This window comes from Balaenoptera ricei, chromosome 10 (assembly GCF_028023285.1).
Source record: "Balaenoptera ricei isolate mBalRic1 chromosome 10, mBalRic1.hap2, whole genome shotgun sequence".
NCBI lineage: Eukaryota > Metazoa > Chordata > Mammalia > Artiodactyla > Balaenopteridae > Balaenoptera > Balaenoptera ricei.
The window spans coordinates 19804474-19825438 of NC_082648.1; the positions used below are offsets into that span (position 1 = coordinate 19804474).

General features: G+C 35.2%; 1 protein-coding gene across 12 annotated transcripts in view; it reads right to left on the bottom strand.

The window, feature by feature from the left end:
* Positions 1–20965, bottom strand: part of SOX5 (SRY-box transcription factor 5) — a 995182-nt gene that overhangs the window by 284990 nt on the left and 689227 nt on the right. For all 12 annotated transcript variants that reach the window (XM_059935452.1, XM_059935454.1, XM_059935450.1 and 9 more), the window contains one exon: positions 8701–8911. In XM_059935452.1, coding sequence (XP_059791435.1) covers positions 8701–8911 — 211 coding nt within the window. The remainder of the gene's footprint in view (positions 1–8700; positions 8912–20965) is intronic.

Consider the following 20965-nt stretch of genomic DNA (forward strand, 5'->3'; position numbering starts at 1 on the left):
GAGATGAACTGTGGGGGGGCGGGGGTGGTGTGGTGGAGTGATAGATCCAACTGTAGCCTGCTAGCATCTTGAGCTCGTCGTAAGAAATAATAACTCTCTCTCGCATGCCAGCTCTGTCCTAGAAAAGAGTGCTGGTCTCCATTATGATGAAACACTATTAAAGAACCATTTACAGCATCGAATTCTGGAAAATTATTCACAGATCAATTCACTCTTTACTTTGCCCATAGCAGTGGGGAAAATTGTAATCTGTGGCCACAAATTCATAGATAATGCCAATATATTAGCAATACTACAGTTATTTCAAAGATTAAAGTGACCATAAAATATATAAAGTTTTTGTTATGTGTGTATTTTAGTTTTGTATCCTGGATCCTAATACCTAGCTTTGTGACCCGGGACAATACTTTAACCTCTAAGTCACAGGAAGAATTTAAAGTAATGATCTCAAAGATTCAATAATGACAAGAAGGATGGAGAGGACAAGATGAATGAGATAAACAGGTAGGGAGGTTAACTGAGTAGGACATGAAGAAAAGAGGGCAGTAAAAACAGAAGGCGGGGACTTCCCTGGTGGTGCAGTGGTTGGGAATCTGCCTGCCAATGCAGGGGACACGGGTTCGATCCCTGGTCCGGGAGGATCCCACATGCCGTGGAGCAACTAAGCCCATGGGCCACAACTGCTGAGCCTGCGCTCCACAACTACTGAGCCCATGTGCTGCAACTACTGAAGCCCGCGTGCCTAGAGCCCGTGCTCCACAACAAGAGAAGCCACTGCAATGAGAAGCCCTCACACCACAACAAAGAGTAGCCCCAGCTCGCCGCAACTAGAGAAAGCCTGTGAGCAGTAACAAGGACCCAATGCAGCCAAAAATAAATAAATAAATATTTTTTTAAAAACAGAAAAACAGAAGGCGAGCAATGAAATCTACTCAATTTTTAGGGGAGTGTTAGCAAAGGCTAAGAATGTCAATTAGTGGGTGGATCGTCATCCTCAGGTAACACAATCACCTACCATGCACCAAGTTCATTATTAGGAAGTGGAGAGGCACAGATAATCAAACCAAGAACTCATTTCAACGTTCACATACAGCTGTGGAAGACAGTAGGTAAATAAACAATGATGGTAATGTGGTCAGAACTAACAGAGATGAGTTATGTTAGCAGTGTAGACTAAACCAAATTCTGACAAAGGTGTTCAGAGAAGGTGCTGAGTATTAAAAGGTGCATATAAATTCATTAGGTAGATAAGACAGAGTATGGTATTTAAGGTAGAGGAAACCGCATATGAAAAGGCAGAGTAGTATTAAAAATACAGAGTGTTGAGAGAACTGCATGCAGTTTCTTAAATAAAGACAGCATGAGAACATGTACCTTAGAGAATGGTGGAAAGTAAGGTTAAGGGGATAAAAGGGTCGGGTCTTGCGTTCAATGCCAAGTAGTTTTGTGGATGAAAAGAAGTTCGTTCTAATTCTAGTTCCTCCATATGACAAGAACATGAACAAGTTACTAAGACTTGATTTTTAATTTTTAAGATAAGAAATAATACCAGCTTCGGAGTTTCTGAGGATTAAATGAGGTAGCTCACATAACATCTGGCAGAAGAGTCGTGTATTTATTAAGGTCTTTCCTCTCCTTTTCCCAAGACAGCAATGGGGTAACACTGAAGCAGTATAAACGTCCTTTCAACAAATATTTTAAATATTTAGTATGTGCACTATCCTCACCCTTAAGGAGTTTAATATAGGGGAAGAAACTTGACAAATAAATGGACAGTCATAATACAGTTAAGTAACTAACAATGGAGGGAGGCAAGTAACAGTTCTTGAAAAGATGAAAAAGTTAATGCAGTGAGTGTAAATAACTCTTTCTTGCAACTTGGACTTGGAGAAATGAGGAACAGAATTACAGATAGAGGGGATGGGAATCAAGAAAAGGTGTTGTTTGTTGTGTTTCTAGGAGGAAGAGATATAAATAAGCTGAAAAGGTCATTCCAAAGAGACATAGGAGTACTATAGATAATATAGAAAAGTTAAAATATGAAGCCTGTTATAATCTTGTATCTAAAAGGATTCTATTTTAAATGAGATATATAAAGTTCTCATCAAAGTAAAAATTACTTGCACCTGCACTGTTCTGAGCCTAAGGTTTGAATGAAAATCAAAGTCTGGATCTGACCCCTAAATTTAAAGGCTGATCTGTAGTTATAGACTATCCCTAGCTACCTGGAACTTGAGAACATAGGACATTTGTGGATACCCATCTATCTTGGCTTTAGTAGCTAAATTAAGATAGCTGGTTGTCTTAGATTTGTTCAAATTTAATTTAATGATCAATGATATACTCTTTAAAACTAAGATGGGGTGATGACATTATTTCTAAAAGAATCAAGACAGAGAAAGTAAAGAATACCAGAAGGTATGACATAACTGAACTGGAAAAAAAAGGCACCCGGACCTGTAGGATGTTCACTGGATTCTCATTCTAGCTTTAACACTAACTTGCTGTGTGATCTCAAGTACATCTCTAACTCAGTTCTCTCTCTCTCTCTCGAAATGAGGAGAGAGGGCTAAAATGTGTCTACGTTTTATTCCAATTCCGAATTTCTATTATGCCAAACTAATTTGCTCCCAGACATTCTTCTAAAACAAGTTTTTCTTAAGATATCTTCCAAGGCATTTTTTTTTAACACTTTAAAATCAAACAGTTTAAACTGAGTTGATTTTCAATTAAAGTTTTCTGGAAATTTGACCATTGAGGAATCAGAAATTTACTTTAGCAGAAATTATGGAATACTACTTTCTTATTCAATATTTCAAAGGAATTTAGGGACACATGTGTTAATGTGTAACATTAAACTATTACTGGCAAAATTCCTAATTAGAAAAAACAGTGTAAGTAGTGATTAAGGGCATGAATTTTAGTTTAAGGTTGACTTCAGTTTGAATAATGACCTGACAGTCACCCTGTGACATATTTAATCATCAGTTTCCTCATCTGAAAATGGAGATAATAAGAAACAGAATATTTAGTTCATGTGTATGGCATTTCCTGAAATTGGAATAGCTATACATAATAGCCCTGGTTATGAGGTTTATGTAAAGATTAAATAAACTAATTCATATAAAGTACTTAACACTATCATTAACACATGATATGCACTTAATATATGCAACCAACCAAATACATATCATTTATTCAAGGCCTTGATATAGGAATAATGTATCACATATTATGATATTAAACCTTGTCATTCTTAACTCCTAAGTCTAATAGTTAAAAAAACCAACTGATAGAGCATAGTTACTACCAAATATAAGATATATGTTACATAGGTCAGACATTTTGAACTGAAAATTTACTATGAACTTTGGCAGGTTCCACATCAGTTAAAGTGTCACTGGACAAATGAGAAACTTCAGCACCAGAACTTTTTAAGTAATGACAGACAAAAATTCTGATGGAGGAAAAAGATACAAACAAAAATATATAAATATATTTTCTCCTATTTATAACTTTTAATATATTTTAATTAATTGCTTGAAAAGATAAGCTAGCTTGAATAAAAGAGCCATTTTTTCTTCGACCCATATGCAAATCTAATTTTCTTTCTAACCATTTTACCTTGGTGGCCTCCTTTTGTACGACACACTATTCTCTTCTAACTTCTGAATTTCTGCTAGTTTGCTGTTGGCAGGGATAAGGTCGGAAATAATACGGACTTTCTATTGAAATCTGCATTCCCCCCCAATGAGAGGAAGCAAAGGCATGAATATGGCACCCTCATAATGATTTAGCTGGGGCTTAATGAAATTTTCATCACAACCTGCTGTTCATTTTAATGGCCTTTGAAAAACAATGGAAAACATAGCTTGAGGGAAGAAAAGATTTTTCCGTAGCAGATATCTGTCAGCTTAACATTTAGTTCCATTCACTCTCTATTCTCCTCATCCCGATATTACTGCCCTCATCACAGAACTATAACAATGTTTTGTACTTCATTAAATTTATTCCTGTGTATTTTATTCTTTTGATGTTATACTACATCACAGAACTACGGATCACTTGTTTGTACTGTATGCAGTGTCACTGTCCTGATGTTTGGCTAATGTCAGGTTTTGGTGCCCATTCTCATGTCTAACCATACCCTTTAATTAGTGGAGTTTTTAATCAGTTTGAATAATGACCCCAACAGTCACCCTGTGACATATTCAATCATCAGTTTCCTCATCTGAAAATAGAGATAATAAGAATCAGAATATTTAGAATGTAACTTTCCACTTGCTGTGGAGCCTTTCACATATCTCCCTAGATATATTTCTCCCTTTTTCTCTTTTTGCAGTTAAAAAAAAATAGAAAGAAATTTCCTTTAACACTCTATTCCTTTTCTATGATACAATTTTCTGCCATGTTATTATTTTTTTTCTTGGTGATTAAGATCACCACTTTACTCAGAGACATAAATTGCTCCTTGATAAATCTCCGAATAGTTGCAGTTACTAAATATTCTTACAAGAGCAAATTTCTTCATCAATAAAAGTGAGTCTAGGGCTTCCCTGGTGGCGCGGTGGTTGAGAGTCTGCCTGCTAATGCAGGGGACACGGGTTCGAGCCCTGGTCTGGGAAGATCCCACATGCCGTGGAGCGGCTGGGCCCGTGAGCCACGGCTACTGAGCCTGCGCGTCTGGAGCCTGTGCCCCGCAACGGGAGGGGCCGCGATGGTGAGAGGCCCGCGCATCGCGATGAAGAGCGGTCCCCGCACCGCGATGAAGAGTGGCCCCCACTTGCCGCAACTGGAGAAAGCCCTCGCACGAACCGAAGACCCAGCACAGCCAAAAATAAATAAATAAATTAAAAAAATAAAAAAATATAGTTACTTTTAAAAAAAAAAAAAAAAAAAGTGAGTCTAATTTCTCCAAAGAAGACATACAGATGGCCAATAGGCACATGAAAAGATGTTCAACATCACTAATATTAGAGAAATGCAAATCAAAACTACCATGAGGTACCACCTCACACCAATCAGAATGGCCATAATTAAAAAGTCTACGAATAGTAAATGCTACAGAGGGTGTGGAGAAAAGGGAACCCTCCTGCACCATTGGTGGGAATGTGAGTTGGTGCAGCCACCATGGAGAACAGTACGGAGGTTCCTCAGAAAACTAAAAATAGAGTTGCCGTATGGTCCAGCAGTCCCACTCCTGTGCATATATCCGGAGAAAACTCTAATTTGAAAAGATATATGCACCCCAAAGTTCATAGCAGTGCTATTTAAAATAGCCAATACATGGAAGCAACCTAAACGTCTACTGACAGACGAATGGATAAAGAAGATGGGGTATATACGTATATACAATGGAATACTACTCAGCTATAAACAAGAATGAAATAATGCCATTTGCAGCAACATGTATGGATCTAGAGATTATCACACTGAGTGAAGTCAGTCAGAAAGAGAGAGACAAATACCACAGGACATCACTTATATGTGGAACCTATAAAATGACACAAATGAACTTATTTGCAAAAGAGAAACAGACTCGCAGATATAGAAAACAAACTTACCAAAGGGGAAAGGGGGTGGGGGAGGGGTAATTAGGAGTTTGGGATTATCAGATACAAACCAGTATACATAAAATAGATAAACAGCAAGGTCCTACTGCATAGCACAGGGAGCTATATTCAATATCCTGTGATAAACCATAATAGAAAAGAATATTATAAATAAGCATAACTGAATCAATTTGCTATACACCAGAAACTAACACATTGTAAATCACCTATACTTCAATTGTAAGTAAGTAAATAAATAAATAACTGTGAGTCTACTTATATTTCTGTGTACTCAAAGCACGTCTAGGAATCTTGTGTACGTAAACATAACACCATCTTAGTGGTTGTGTATTCATACAAAAACTATCTTTCTGGGACTCAGGCTTTTAGATGCTTGGCATGTTCAACCTATATGCCAGTCTTCCATAAAGACTATCTCTGTATTTTCTCAATATCTTTATATTACTCAATAACAAGTCACTCTTGAGCTGAGCTTTTAATATATTTGTAGGAAGGAAAGTACAAAAAAAGAGCTGTGGGAAATACAGTAATGAAAACAGTCTAATGTCCACACACATAATGATATTTCTTTGTGTCAACTCTTTCTGCCATGGATGCTCTATCTCTGTTCTTTTGCCTGTGTAGCTATAATTTTCTCCTAATTCCCAGTACCTCTGAATGTTTCCTGCTAAGCAAATTGGGAAGCACTGTCTCCTGCCCTTTTTCCTGTTAGGAATTATTCGTTTGGCCTCGGCCTGTCATATGCTTCCAAATTAAGAGTCTGTGCACCCACTTGGAAGGAAGCTCACATGAAACACTGAGGGAATACCAAGGCCCTAAAAGAAATGACACCTCAGTAGCAAAGAGCACACTTCATATCCAGATCTTGCTTTCTAACACCATTCTCCAATAAAAGGAACCAGGGCTTCTTAGAGAAATGGCTTATTCTAGGACTGGGAAAAGGAAAGATACAAGATGAATCTGCAGCATCTTATAGTACCAGAAAGTACAGAAGTGTTCAAAAAAAAAAAAAACCACCATCACAGTAGTATGTCAAAGTGACATAGAAGGAGCCGCCAATGACCAAAGCCGGAACAATGTGACTAACAAAATAAAAAATTGTATTATAACTCAAAGTATAAAATAAACATCCATGAGTTCATACTGATATAAATAAGTGATTGAATAAGTAAATGATAGAGAAGAGATAAATCTCCAATAAAGAATAAATCCAAATAAATTTCTCGATGATTCACTGTGAAGGATGGGGATCAAGGTTCCCTAACTCCTTAAATGTGGGTTGTACACAGCACCTTCCTTCCGTACAGTAAGGTACAGAAAGGGGACAGGGAGGCTTTACAGTGGAGAAACCTGACAAACACTGTTATCAGCCAGGTGATCAAGGTCAACAACAACATTCGTAAGTCACATAGTAAGTATGTACTCTCAATGTGATATGACAAGAACGGTACTTGGTTTCTGTGGTCTCTCTACCCAAACCCACAATCCCAGTTTAATCATGAGAAAACCACCAGACAAATTCTAATAGAGTGGCATTCTACAATATATCTGAACAATATTCCTCAAAATTTTCAAGGTTATCAAAAACAAGAACAGTCTGAGAAACTGTTGCAGCCAAAAGGAGCCCAAGGAGACACAACAACTAAATAGCTAAATGTAATCTGTTATGTGATGGCATCCTAGAAGAGAAAGAGCACACGGTGAAAACTAAAGAAATCTGAATAAACTATGGACTTTAATTAATAATGCTGTATCACAACATAAAAGATGCAAAATAATTTTAAATGCAGAAAGTTAATCACGAAAAATGAATAGCATATGTAAAAATAAAGAAAAAGAAAACTATCATAAAGATGTTATACCAGAAAGCTATGATTCTGGGTGATTTTTATCTTCTTCCTTTTAATTTTTCTGTTTTTTAAACAACTCTTATAGTAAGAAAAAACTATTTTTACTATCAGAAAAAAATGCAGCACATTAAAAGAAAAAGGTTGTGTGGGTCCTCCTCAAAACTCCATTTTTATCTCCATGCAGATTAGAGCCAAAAAGTCTTTGGCTGACTAGATTATCTCCAAAATTCCTTCCAACTGTAAGATCATGTGAATTACATAAATTTTAACTAAAATCCATGTCCCAGCTATGCATCTGGTAGAGACCCAGAAATATTTAATTACCACATGACTCCAAATACTGGTTAACATACATTTTGCGCCAGATATAATTTACCAGTGTCCTAACAACAGTTATAAATAGTGTTAAATAGTATAGATGCAGTATATTTTTGGTGTAAAGCATGTCTTTTTATGTCACTGTTTTATGTTTGTTTGTTTTAATTTTCCATCTGACTCTGAAATAAATAGGAGGCATGTTCTTGTGTGCAACGTGGCATCCGTGTTTAGGATGGACATAGGTTTTAAACAGGAGTTAGTAAACATCTGTAACATAAAGGATGACTATCTGTTATTCATAAATTATACAGTTTGCATCAATCGTTTTACTAGTTTGTTTGCTTTCATTTTAAGATTAGACCATGAGCATTATCACCTGTAGGATACTATCTGTAACTATTAAAGAAATTTAGAAAATGAAATCTTAAAAGAAAGGCATCCTGGAAGTTGAAGAAATGGGAACCTCAGCTGAGCTAACAGAGAATCACTACTTTCCAAATACACAATAGTTCTAACCATACTAATTTTAGACTATACAAAAAATCGACCGACCTGTCTAGGCAGTCTAAGATGCATTAATGTATAAAGGTTATAAAATGTAACAAAGTTGTAAAATGGCCCTGGTGGGGAAGCACAAACTAAACTGCAGATATCTGGCAGGTAGGCGGTGACTGTCCTGGGCTCTTCTGCCACTTTGTATTCTTGAACCTTTAAGTTTTACTCAACCACAACTTACTCATGTGAAAATAAGGAAGACATCACAACAAAAATTAATGATTTATAAAATTGGGGTTAGACGTATAAACATGTTTCTAAAAAAAAATACTATCCATCTTCATTGCATTAGGTTTCTTCCAATTTAACCTTGAGAGTACATCAGGAAAGGGAGCTAGAAGTTAAAATCAAACCATTAAAATCAGGAGATTGGCAACAACTTTGTTTTCTTTTCCATCCTTTACCTTCTGGCTCATTTTTGATGAGCTCTTCCATTTTCCTCTGCTTCAAGGTGTCAACAACATCAGCTAAGCTGCCTTTGCGCCGCTCAGGAGTCCCCAGGGCTGTACTAGACAAGGACTCGCCACTCTGTCGCCCACCTTCTTCTGCCTTCTGAGGTGAGGTAGATGAGTTGTGTGGGGCAAATGAAGACATAACTTTATTGCCATCAACTTCCTGAAAGAGAAAGCAAAAGAAAAAAATATATATATATTTGTTTAAAATTCAGTTAGCTTTTAAATTTTAATTGGTTACATGGCTTATTCAGCTGCAACAGTGAAAAGTGAAATGTCACTCTGCAAGAGCAAAAGGAATAAAGAAATTTCAAAAAAGAATACATTAACTTTACAGGTTGACACTAGAGTGAGACAAAGATCAATTCATAGGAGAAGTAAAAATAAGATTCTCTCCCTTAGACTGAGTTCAAACAGCAATGTAGCCTTTCTACAAAGCCTATATGGATTAGATTTGTCTATTTTTTGCTTTTGTTTGAAAGTCTTAGATTTTCCTATGAACATTAAATGTAGTGGTCGTCTGTAATAAACCTCATGATATTATAATGTTTAAACAGATAACATTCTATATATTTAATTTTCTTTTTAATTTTAAGCAGCTGCCTGTTCTTTATGGTACTCCTAATTAAAGTAGGGTCCTCTTTTAGTTCTCTACCTTCCTCTCATGCTTTTAAGAAGACATCAGCCACCCAAGTGATTCTGACATCAGAGAAGTATACTGTAAATTCATTTCTGCTTATGCAGAAGCTATTTCCAATTCCATTTGTTAATCTGAAGCACTGTTTCTGATGATAGATACCCTTTGCTGTTTTCCACTTTAAGCCTCATTTGCCCTAAAAAATAAAGTTTCTTGCAGACTTTGCCTCTTCATAATTGTGTACATGTATGAAAAGAACTTATTCTATAATTCTAAAAGGTAAACATACTTCTGGTATTCCTTTTGGCATTATTTTTCCCATAATTTCTAGTAGAACTTCAGCAATTTGTGTAATATCAGGGGTATATTTTGTATAAGCAGCACTAAATTGTGTTTTCAGAACTTTTCAAGAGAAATGATATTGAAATGACAAAGAAAAATTTATTTTCTTAAAGGTTTTCCTTGTATAATCTCTTACCTCCATAATCCTTTGACTTGCCACAAAGCAGAGCTTTTCTTAAAAATAAATCTGTATCCTAACATCTTTGAGGAAGTTAGTCTCCCCCAGGTTTATTTCTTAATTCTACAGCATTAAAAGTTTCCAATAAAATATATATGAGCGTGTGCATATTTAATATTCAGTATAATAGCTTATACCCGTGTTTACACATTTGTTCTCTATTTAAGACACGTTAATGAGGATCTGTTGACCCCAGAAAAATGACAAATCACACTGATTTGATATTTAATCTTTAAAAAATAATGCTAATATTTTTGACTAGATTAAAAATACTTGATAAAACTGTCATTCTAATTGTTTAAAATATATGAAAAATAGAGATGTCAACACAAATATAATCATAAACTGTTCATATGATTTTTGTCAATGGATATTAGTGAGTACAGGGACATTAGCTATGGTACAAACATCAGTTTGTTGGGTGGGATCGAGTCAATGTGGGAAAAGCAAAAGTAAAAAATGTGTGCTAAAAGAATTTTCAAAATTATAATTCTAAACCACAAATGGTTTCCATTTCCTAAAAACAGAATATGCCTCTTACAATCACTGTTTCTTGATTGAATGCTGTATAGACAATACTTTCATAGATGAGTCTTAGCTTATAAGGTACTTGAATTTAGAAATCAATATGCATAATATAATAATTATAAGCCCCTGCAGGCTAAGTGAAAGTACACTTTTGTAATTATTTATTTAAAACCGACACATAAATACAAGCAAACACTTAAACACAGATACATACACACACAGACACCTCTGAAAGGGGCAATCACAAATTCATTCAGTAAACTAAGGAATGTTTTTATGAATGACCCATAATAAACATTAGCTCAGTTTAATGTGCAAACCAGAATACAGCAAAACTGCTGTATTTATTTTCCACAGATCTTTCTTCTCCTTTGTTTCCAAGGTCAAAAGCAGAAACATCCCAATCTTAGCTTCACTTTAAACATTTATATTTTAAACTCTGTTTTTACATTATATGATGATATACTTTACAAATAAGAATTTGGCAACTGAGCTTCACTTGCTGTTAAGTGAAAATTACACACATTTTTCTGTAGCATCATCAGTACAGAGAATGACACCCAAATTATATGCAATGAAGTCTATTAAAATACCAGAAAAAATTTCAAATTAAAGTAAAATAAAATAATATCCCATTTTGCATCTCTCTAATTTTCTACACCTTGCAAAGAGAAAGGATATATTGTGAAGAGTTTAACGTATTTCACAAGAACTCTAAACTCAGTTACCACAGCAATATAAAAATAAATTAATTAGCATTACTTTTATATCAAGCAGGAATGTTTATCTTATCGCTGTTTCACCTGTCTGATTACATTCAGCCTCTGGTGGTGTTAATCCCTTTAACAGTTTTATGTAGTTAACAGATGTTTCAGTGTGGGGCTCCATTGTCCATCTGCATGGCCAATGGCCTGTTATGTAGTGCTGGCACAGTCTTCGGTCAACGAAGTCCTATGGTTTTCAGTTTCTTCCCTGGGACTGCATTTACCATCCCTGAAATAATGACTGCACGTTTCCCTTCATTTTCCTGGGAGCTGAAAGTTCAAAGAGTCCGCTAACAAATGCATCAGTGGTCCAGGCCAGCAATATATATTTAATTAAGTTTTGTGAACTCTAAGAACAAGCTTCAGTATTTTGCAGAAGAGCTCTCAGAACTGTGATGTGTAACTTTTAAAGTCTAACGATAAAAGTGTGTCCCAAACTTTTAGAATGAGGTTAATAATCTTCATTATTCTTTTTTTTTTTGGCCACACCATGCAGCATGTGGGATCTTAGTTCCCCAACCAGGGGTCAAACCCATGCCCCCTGCAGTGGAAGCGTAGAGTCTTAACCACTGGACCGCCAGGGAAATTCGTTATTCTTGAACAAGCTTTACCTCACCTTGCCCTCTTTGTCACCTTTGCAAACATGAAATAAAGGAAGGGGTCTGCCTAATGAATCCATGTATCTACCCTCATTAAAGTATCTTTTTAAAAATGCATTCTTATTAATTCTATAGATAGCATTTTGCTATGAACACCTTAATATTCAAATTTCAGAGAATTTGGTGACTAAGAAGAATTAATTCATTTGAATAAAAGAGATAATATGCGACTCAATCAAATATGTATCTTCATTTTATTGCCCAAATGACATTTCATTCTTGAGTTCTGGACTCAAGAAATACATCATCATGTGTATTTTTCAGTCCTATAAATGGAAATTAAATCCACACAGGGTAGTAAAAACATTACATTTAATAGTCAGTCTATCAGACTATAATCACTAAGAATGATAGACAATATTTATTGAATATTTACTTTGTGTCAGGCGTTGTTTAAACTGCCATATATGCATTAACTCAGTTAATTCTCATGGCAAGCCTAATTATGATTTGCACTTCAGAGATGGAGAAACTGAGGCACATAGACTGAAGTAAATGCCTGAGGTCATATGACAAATAAAATATAAAGTAGATAATCAACTCCATTCTCTTGGCTTCCAGACACCTGGTTCTCAACCACAGTGCTAATACTACCCTACTCTTAAAAGACAAAAAACAAAAAAACAAACAAACCCCAAAAAAACCTTTAACTATGTCTATATCTATCAATGATATGGGTGAACAAGATATGCTTCTTCTTAATAATTAAGTATGAAAAGGAGAGGCTTTCACCTCAATATGTTCAACTCTTAAAGAAGTGATATAAATGTCCTGAAATTAATTAACCCAGCAGTATTGTAGGCTTATAAAGCTCTCTCCATCCAAATACACATTGGTTTACACTATATTCCAAAAAAATGAACCTAAGATTTAAATAGTTATATAAACCAAACATATACATTTGAGGTCTAAGTGGCTAATCAAAACAATGGTGCTCAGTAGTTTATGATTTTTTTATCTATCTTTATAGAATGTGTGGCCATCTCTAGCATTCTTTCTAGTTCAATAAAGTTTTGAACTTAGAAGAAACAGTACAGAAGATTTGGACTACCTTTAATTAAATTCTCATTAATGCAAGTTCATTAATTTTGGTATTGCATAGACGCAGCACAAAATGAACTACAGATCCACAGAGAAAGTGCTTTGGTGCTGAACAAGTTTTGACATGGTGATGTTCTTCTTCCAGCAACAGGCTGTTCTTGGTTCTAACGGGAGAAGGTGGTCAAAAAGCACAAAATTCCAGTTATAAAATAAATCCTGGGATGTAATGTCCAGCATGGTAACCATAGTTAATAATATTATAGTCTCTATCTGAAAGTTGCTAAGAGAGTAAATCTTAAAAGTTCTCATCACAACAGAAAAAAAATTTGTAACTTAGGCGATGGATGTTAATTAGGCTTACTGTGGTGATCATTTTTCAATATATACCAATAGCGAGTCAACTATGTTGTACACCTGAAACTAATATAATGTTATATGGCAATTATATCCGAATTTTTAAAAGCTATATTATTAAGTTATTCCTTAAATTCTTTAAAAATTGGATAAAAATATGTTAGCACAAATATCTATTTTGAAACTAAATTGCACTACCTGTAACCTATTCTGTCAAACTAGGAGATGCCAAATTTCATTTAGTAATAGAAAAAAATACATTATGATTGTGTAAAAAGTATTTTTAAAGTTTTTTTGGTTAAAATAATTTTTCATTGTACTTCTGCATGAAACCTCAAACCACTAATGCTTACTCCTTTTGGATTATAGATCTCTTGATGTAGCTAGAGATGCCCTCCAAAACTCAAATGCACGTGCATACAGGCAAACACTCATGCAATTGCACACATAATTTTACATATAATTTTAGAGAGTTAATTTTCTACTCTCATAGTTCCAACTATGAAATTCCTCAATGAAATCCCCTAGGAACTCCTATAAACCCTGGGTTCCAGGTTAAGAAGCTCTGACCTAAATGTGAAAAGGACTATAAACTCATTAATATATACAATTAGATGATTTCAAAATGATCAGTTATTATATGTAAAAAGAGCCTCAAACTATAGAGTTTATTGATGTTTTATTCAGATAAACATAGAGGCATGTATGTCAATAACTTGAAATTTTACTGTTCCTAAGATAAACATTTAGACAGAGATCAATATTTTAATTATAAAGAATAATAAACACATTGAATAAAACAGTACATTACTAAGGGCAATCATTGTCTTCTTACTCAGAAATTACCTTGTGATAATGCACATATAAATCTGAAATGGAAGGCAGAACAAATTGTTAACTTTTATAAATGAATGTTACCGTTCTGAGAAGTCATACCAGTTAAATTTCAAATAGGAATTTTCCTGAAAGCAGGATGTAAATATATGAGGAAGGATACACGAGGCAAAATCCAACACTTCAAAAAGCTCACTAGAGAACACTAAGAGTCTTTCTTTGATTAACATGATCAAATTCAATATTCTGGGAACAGGATATGGTCAGTTCCCAAGATTTATAAAACAAAAGTCAGCACTTATAGGCAGATCTCTGAAGGGTGTCTATTATGGTTGTGATTACTGCTGGTGTTAATGTTGTCAGATTTAAAATCTTTTCTAAACTTTTCCTTAAAAAGAGCTGTCTAATGCATACTCAGATCCACTGATTTAAATAAATGAAAAATTGACAGAGGCAGTTTTGCTTGAGTTACTGTCAGTCATCTATAGACAGAGCTCATCACAACTGTTCACCTTTCTATATTGGAAAGAGCCACCAATAACACATTTGTAAAACTTACTGAGTTTTATAAGATCAACAATTCTTAGTGCTTAAACGACTACAAGGTAAACTAATTGAGATTCCAGATATTAGATGAGTGGTTCATAAATCTGTCTAGGGATGGGACCAGCAAGTTACGTATATGCGTTTTTTTAAAAGCTCCCTAGGGGGTTGTGTGTTAGGCTTGGCTGTACCGGCCTACTCTAGATCACTTGCAAGGTAGTCACAGGAATCCAAACAAAGTCAGCTTTTAAGGAAAGATTATATTTTATATATTTCAACATTTTATGAGATTATAGAAATTCCCTGAAAATTAGTGCTCTAAATCCTTACAATCATTTAATCATCACAAAAAAATGGGTAGAAATTCCATAATACTCTAATATGTACTGTACATTTTTTGCTCTATGATCTATGGAAAGTTCCATATTCCATACCCTGCTCAGTTCTAATTTTTAAAGAATACTGTAGAAACCTTAGAGGTTCATCGGCCTCTGCAATGCAGACACAACCTACTCAGAGAGCAGATCTAACATTCTAAATAATGACGGACCTCATCAAGTTTAGGTAAAAGATTATTATTTTATAAAAATGGCTCTATTATATTTGAAATATAGGATCCAGTACATATTTCAAAGATTTTTAATGTATTTTGGACAATGAAAATAGAAGTGAAAGCTATTTGATGCTTTTTCCAAGCCTAAAAATATAGACTCTTTAAAAAATTCCTTTCCTGTGCAAAAGATTGGAAATTAAGCAAAAGTCTAACTTGGTTTGCATTTTTTTGCCAAGCATTGAGATGAAACGTTACCTTAGACTCACACTTAATTATTGATCAGAGGACTAAATAAACATTTAAAAGTGCATTCTTTCTTAAGACGCATTCACGTGGTACTAAACAACAATAAAGGACAGGTGATTTGTACAAATGTGATTTTCAGACTGTGGTTGGTCAGTGAACAATATCATTGGCATGACCTGGGAATACTTTATACATTTTTTCGGGCCTCATCTCAGACTTTCTGAATCAGAAACTCAGATTCTGAATCAGAATTCTGAATCAGAAGCCCCAAAGTGTGATTTCACAAGCCTTCCAGGGGAGGAAGGCTTATTAACAACTTAAGGTTAGAGAACTACCGGTACAGGAAAAACTGTAAGAGTTAAAACAGAAAAAGAGGGAGAGAAGGAAAGAGGGAGATGACAAAAAGCTGCAGTGGTGACGAAAGATGTCATAAAGTGACAGGACTTAATGGATGTGAGAAGTGAGCTGAAAGGTAATATATTCCTGGGGGTGGGGAAAAGATAGAAGAGTTGGCGAACATGCAGAGGTTAAAACTGACCAACACATGTTGGGGGAAAATGACACTGACAATTTTTTTAATAGCCATTTTGGCACATACTGAAACAGGCGTAGGTGTGCTGGTTTCACACTAACTGTATAGATTAAAGAATCTGAGATTGAAGTCAAAATTGCATTGTGGAAATAGATTATTTTCAGAAATGTACTAAAATTTGGTTTGAATTTATTAATAGTTTAATCTCATTTATAATATAAAATAAAACAATGATAGTATGTTTCCTTTGTTTTTTTAAACCAATGTCATATTTGCCAACTAATTTAATTCCAGTGAGTGAAACAGAAATTTAAAGGCAAATTTTCTGATTTAGTAAGAGATTGTACAAACAGGAAAAACAGTTTCGGAAGATATCTTCATTTGCATGTGGATGCTACACGGGCAGAAGTGTCTAATGGTTGTTTTTCCAGAACCACATTTACTAAGAATCTCAGAAATGCTGCATTCAAGAATAAAACGTATATTTTCATGTGCTCTCAAAACCACTTAATAAGCAAAAGTGGCATTTAGAGAATTCCAATACATTAATAGAACCTGAAAAACAAAGAAAATTTTGTGCTGTGACAGCCTCATCTTCCTGCTGATGATTTGTGTGCTGTATCTTACTTATGTTTAAACATCTAGCAAAAACACTTTAAGACATTTGATGATTTCCCTGAGGTCCCAAAGGTCAACAATAAGATGTTTCTAAACAAAAATTAGACTACACATCAAAACACTTCCATTTAACACTAGCATTGTAGGGACTTCCCTGGTGGCGCAGTGGTTGAGAATCCGCCTGCCAATGCAGGGGACACGGGTTCAAGCCCTGGTCCGGGAAGATCCCACATGCCGCGGAGCAACTAAACCGTGCGCCACAACTACTGAGCCTGCTCTCTAGAGCCCACAAGCCACAACTACTGAAGCCCACGTGGCACAACCACTGAGCCCATGTGCCTAGAACCTGTGCTCTGCAACAAGAGAAGCCACCGTGGTGAGAATCCTGCGCAGCGCAACAAAGAGTAGCCCCCGCTCTCCGCAACTAGAGAAAGCCCGCGTGCATCAGTGAAGACCCAACGCAGCCAAAAATAAATAAATAAATTTATTTATTAAAAAAAAAAACAACTAGCATTGTGGATTATATAATAATATTTTAAGAAGTAAAGAGAAACTAGCCACTAATTATATATAATAATTCACCTATCATTTTCCTAAGAAGCCTTCGGAACATTTCTACTGTAGTTGTTAATAAACTTAACAAAATACCTATTCACTCTGAGTCTGAAGAAAGAAATGATACCTGAGGAATTCCTCAAACTGTGATCTGTTTGGGAACTGAATTCTATTTATCTCACAGAGCAATGAGCACAGTTTCTCATACAGAACAGATCTTGGTAAAGTTAGTAAGCTAAGTGTTTGCTAGCGTCATTTATAACTGGAAACTGACTACATATTCTGTCATAAGTGAAATAAACTGTGACACCCCCCCACCCCACCCCATGCAGTAAAATATGATGTCAGCAAAGCAGCAATGGTGAAGCAAACTGGAGTCAGGAGTCAGAATGTTGGGCTCACATCCAGGGTCTGTCATTTATTCATCTTGGACAAGCTATCTCAACATTTCAAAACTCAGTTTCTTCATCTAAAAATGGGATAATAAATGCTAAGTAATTCATATGTGCCATGATATAGTACCAGATCTCCAGAATTTAGTAGTAATAATTATTGAAGGATAAGAAATACTTCATTCACTAAATTTTCTCTTTCATTCGTGTAATAAAAATATTTTGAGCACTAACTTGTGAGGCAGCATAATGATGTTCACAGTTAAGGGCAGAGAATCTGAAGCCAAACAGATGTGGTTTAAATCCTGGTTCCACATTCACTAGCTGTGTGACCCTAAGTTATTTAATCTTCCTATGCCTAGGTTTCTTCAACTGTAAAATGGGGATAATACTATCACCTACCTCATTGGGTTGTTAGTGGATTATAAATTACAAAATAATGAGTTGTATTAGTTAAGGGATTATATGAGTTAATATATGTGTTACAAATTACAAAACTCATAAAATGGTAACTGAGAAGTGGCAAGAACTATGTATTTGTTAAAATGAGAATGTTTCAGCCCATCATATTAGGAGATAACAATGAACAAAACACAGAATATATAAAAACAAATAAAGAAAAAGCGAGGCCCTTTACCAGGAAAGTGGAGAAGAGGAGACAAATCCCTTCCCCCACCCACCCCACCAAAAAATGAAAATGCATATACAAGTAGTTTCATAGCTCTTTCTGCTGAAACCAAACTGCATCCATGGAATCATTTTTTTAAAGAATAATTTAAATGTTTTTTGAGGTGGCCCATTTTTAAGGATAACCTAATACAAACTTTTTTAAGGAAAAAAAAAATAGTTCACAAAATGTCATGTGACATAAGTGCACTTTTATCTCTGTTGCATACGCAATTTTCAAATTTCACAGTTTCATGGTTCTTTACAAAGTGATAACTCTGGAAAATGATCAAAGAAAGGATGTTCAATTACTCCTCATTACGAAATAAAACTTTTTAAAGTCAAAGTCCGAAAAAAATTAGAGTAATGAATTATTTTTCATGAATACAGGACACCAATTATTTATTATGCCATATTTCTACTTCTCTTTCATATTTCTCTTTCTTCTTGTGAGATAGATGTATCAAATTTTTTCTTCAGGAGAACATTAGCACCACTAGATTCTCTTGCAAGCAAATTTTTAGGTTTCTTTACACTATAAATACAGAACAACAGCAGTAATATGAGGGAAGAGAGATCAAGTACTGGCTCTCTTTCGGCCAGCTTCCCTCCTCTGTGCTCCATTCATGCCTGAATACAGCCCCTCACCAGCAGTGTCTCCTCACAGGATCAAGCTGATTTCATACCCCAATGTCAGTCAAATGTTATGTCATTACACTAATCCCATCTTCCTATTTTTAAAAAAAGTTACAGAGCTATTTTTCTATATTAATTATGACTTTCAATAGAGCACTCTGTTTATAGCAAAAGCAGGACTTTTTCTTTGAAAGGGACCTTTAGCATGAATTGACATGAAGCAGTGATTTGAGATACAAGAAGCACAAGCTTCAGTTCTCATGATTTTTTTTTTGCAGTTAATATGAGTAATGCTATATAAAATATTGTTATTTTAGTCTTATAGTTTTGAAGACTTTTAATAATATTTCTAAACTATTAGGCATTTTTCTGACCACATATACAAGATCTGTTTAAATTCACAAATGTTTCAGTAAAAATATAGCTACCACTCTTGGAGTTCTTAAAAGGCCCTGTTCTAAAAGTTTTTGGATATTACATTTAATAATTCTCAGACAAACTGCATAAAGACTGTTATACTCCTATTTAACAGATGGGGAAATTAAGCTCCTAAGAGTAATTTACCCAAGGTAAGAGTAGGAAATGGTAAATTGGGGCATTAAACTCAAGATCATCTAACTTGAAAATCCATGCTGGTCATCATTAAGTTATACTGCCTTCCTCAACTGATTCAGGTTCTGTAAGAGATGCTAAAGGTATAAAAAAATCAAGCTGGTTCGCTCTCCTCAGAGTTGAAAATTAAATTTGCAAGTCATTTAAAATACACAAGAGGGCTTCCCTGGTGGCGCAGTGGTTGAGAATCTGCCTGCCAATGCAGGCGACACGGGTTCGAGCCCTGGTCTGGGAGGATCCCACATGCCGCGGAGCAGCTGGGCCCGTGAGCCACAACTACTGAGCCTGCGCGTCTGGAGCCTGTGCTCCGCAACAAGAGAGGCCGCGATAGTGAGAGGCCCGCGCACCGCGATGAAGAGTGGCCCCCGCTCACCGCAGCTAGAGAAAGCCCTCGCACAGAAACGAAGACCCAACACAGACAAAAATAAATAAATAAATAAATTTATTTTTTAAAAAAATACACAAGAAACAATAAGTAATCATAACAACTATAATAAATACTAAATTGTATAGCAGCAAATTATACATGCACAAGAAATTTAAAGAGAGAACACTGGAAATCAAAGGAAGGTAGAAACTTCTTTAACATACCACTTAGCAGCACACTATTTTGGGATCGTTTATTTAATTTTCTTTCTATACCATATATGAAGGCAGGGAATGTGTCTGATTATTCACCAGGTACTCCAGACCCTATTATCAGTGTTTAATAAATACATATTAAGTGAATTTATTAAATCTTTATGTATAGGTAGCCTTTTGATGTAACTCTAGAAAGAATAGGTAGAGAGGGAAAGATATAGAGTGTTGCTTCCCAGAAGCATCATCCAGAAAATTTTATAGGGTACACACACACACACACACACACACACACACACACACGTGCGAGAAGGTAGTGGCTTAACCCAAAAAAATGGAGAATAATAAATTAGAATGACTATACTTCCATAGTAGGGTTATTTTATGAAGGGTCATGAAAGTCCGATAGAATTATTTACATTTGACCTGACAGACAAAGGAGAACTATTCTAGATTCTATACTGAGTGTTAACTCTCAAAGTAGGTTGCTAGGAAGATCAGTCTAGCAGTGGTATGGAGAATGTATTGGGTAGAAGAGAAAGTAAAGATCTCCCTTGAATAGGAAACTGTTACCGTGCCACATATGTGATGATAAAAAGCTTTCTGCTAAATTGTAGTTGTGAGAGTTGAAAAGAACCATCAAATCCTAGAGACAATTTGCAGCAGGTAATGATAAAATTAGGTAACTTGAAAATAAGGAGGAAGGAGTCAAAGTAAATACAGTTGTTGCTTGAGAGGTTGAAATAATGATTACAGTATTGACAAAAACAGAATGGTTAGCAAAAAGAGATGACTGTTAGAATCAGTATATGTAAAAAAAATTAATAAATTCAATATAACTAAATTAGTTTATGACTTGAGCATTAGCCCTAACTTTTGACCCCAGCACTATAATGGATGCCATAAAATCTCCCTCAGGTCTCAAGAGATGGGTTTATCGTTTGAGAT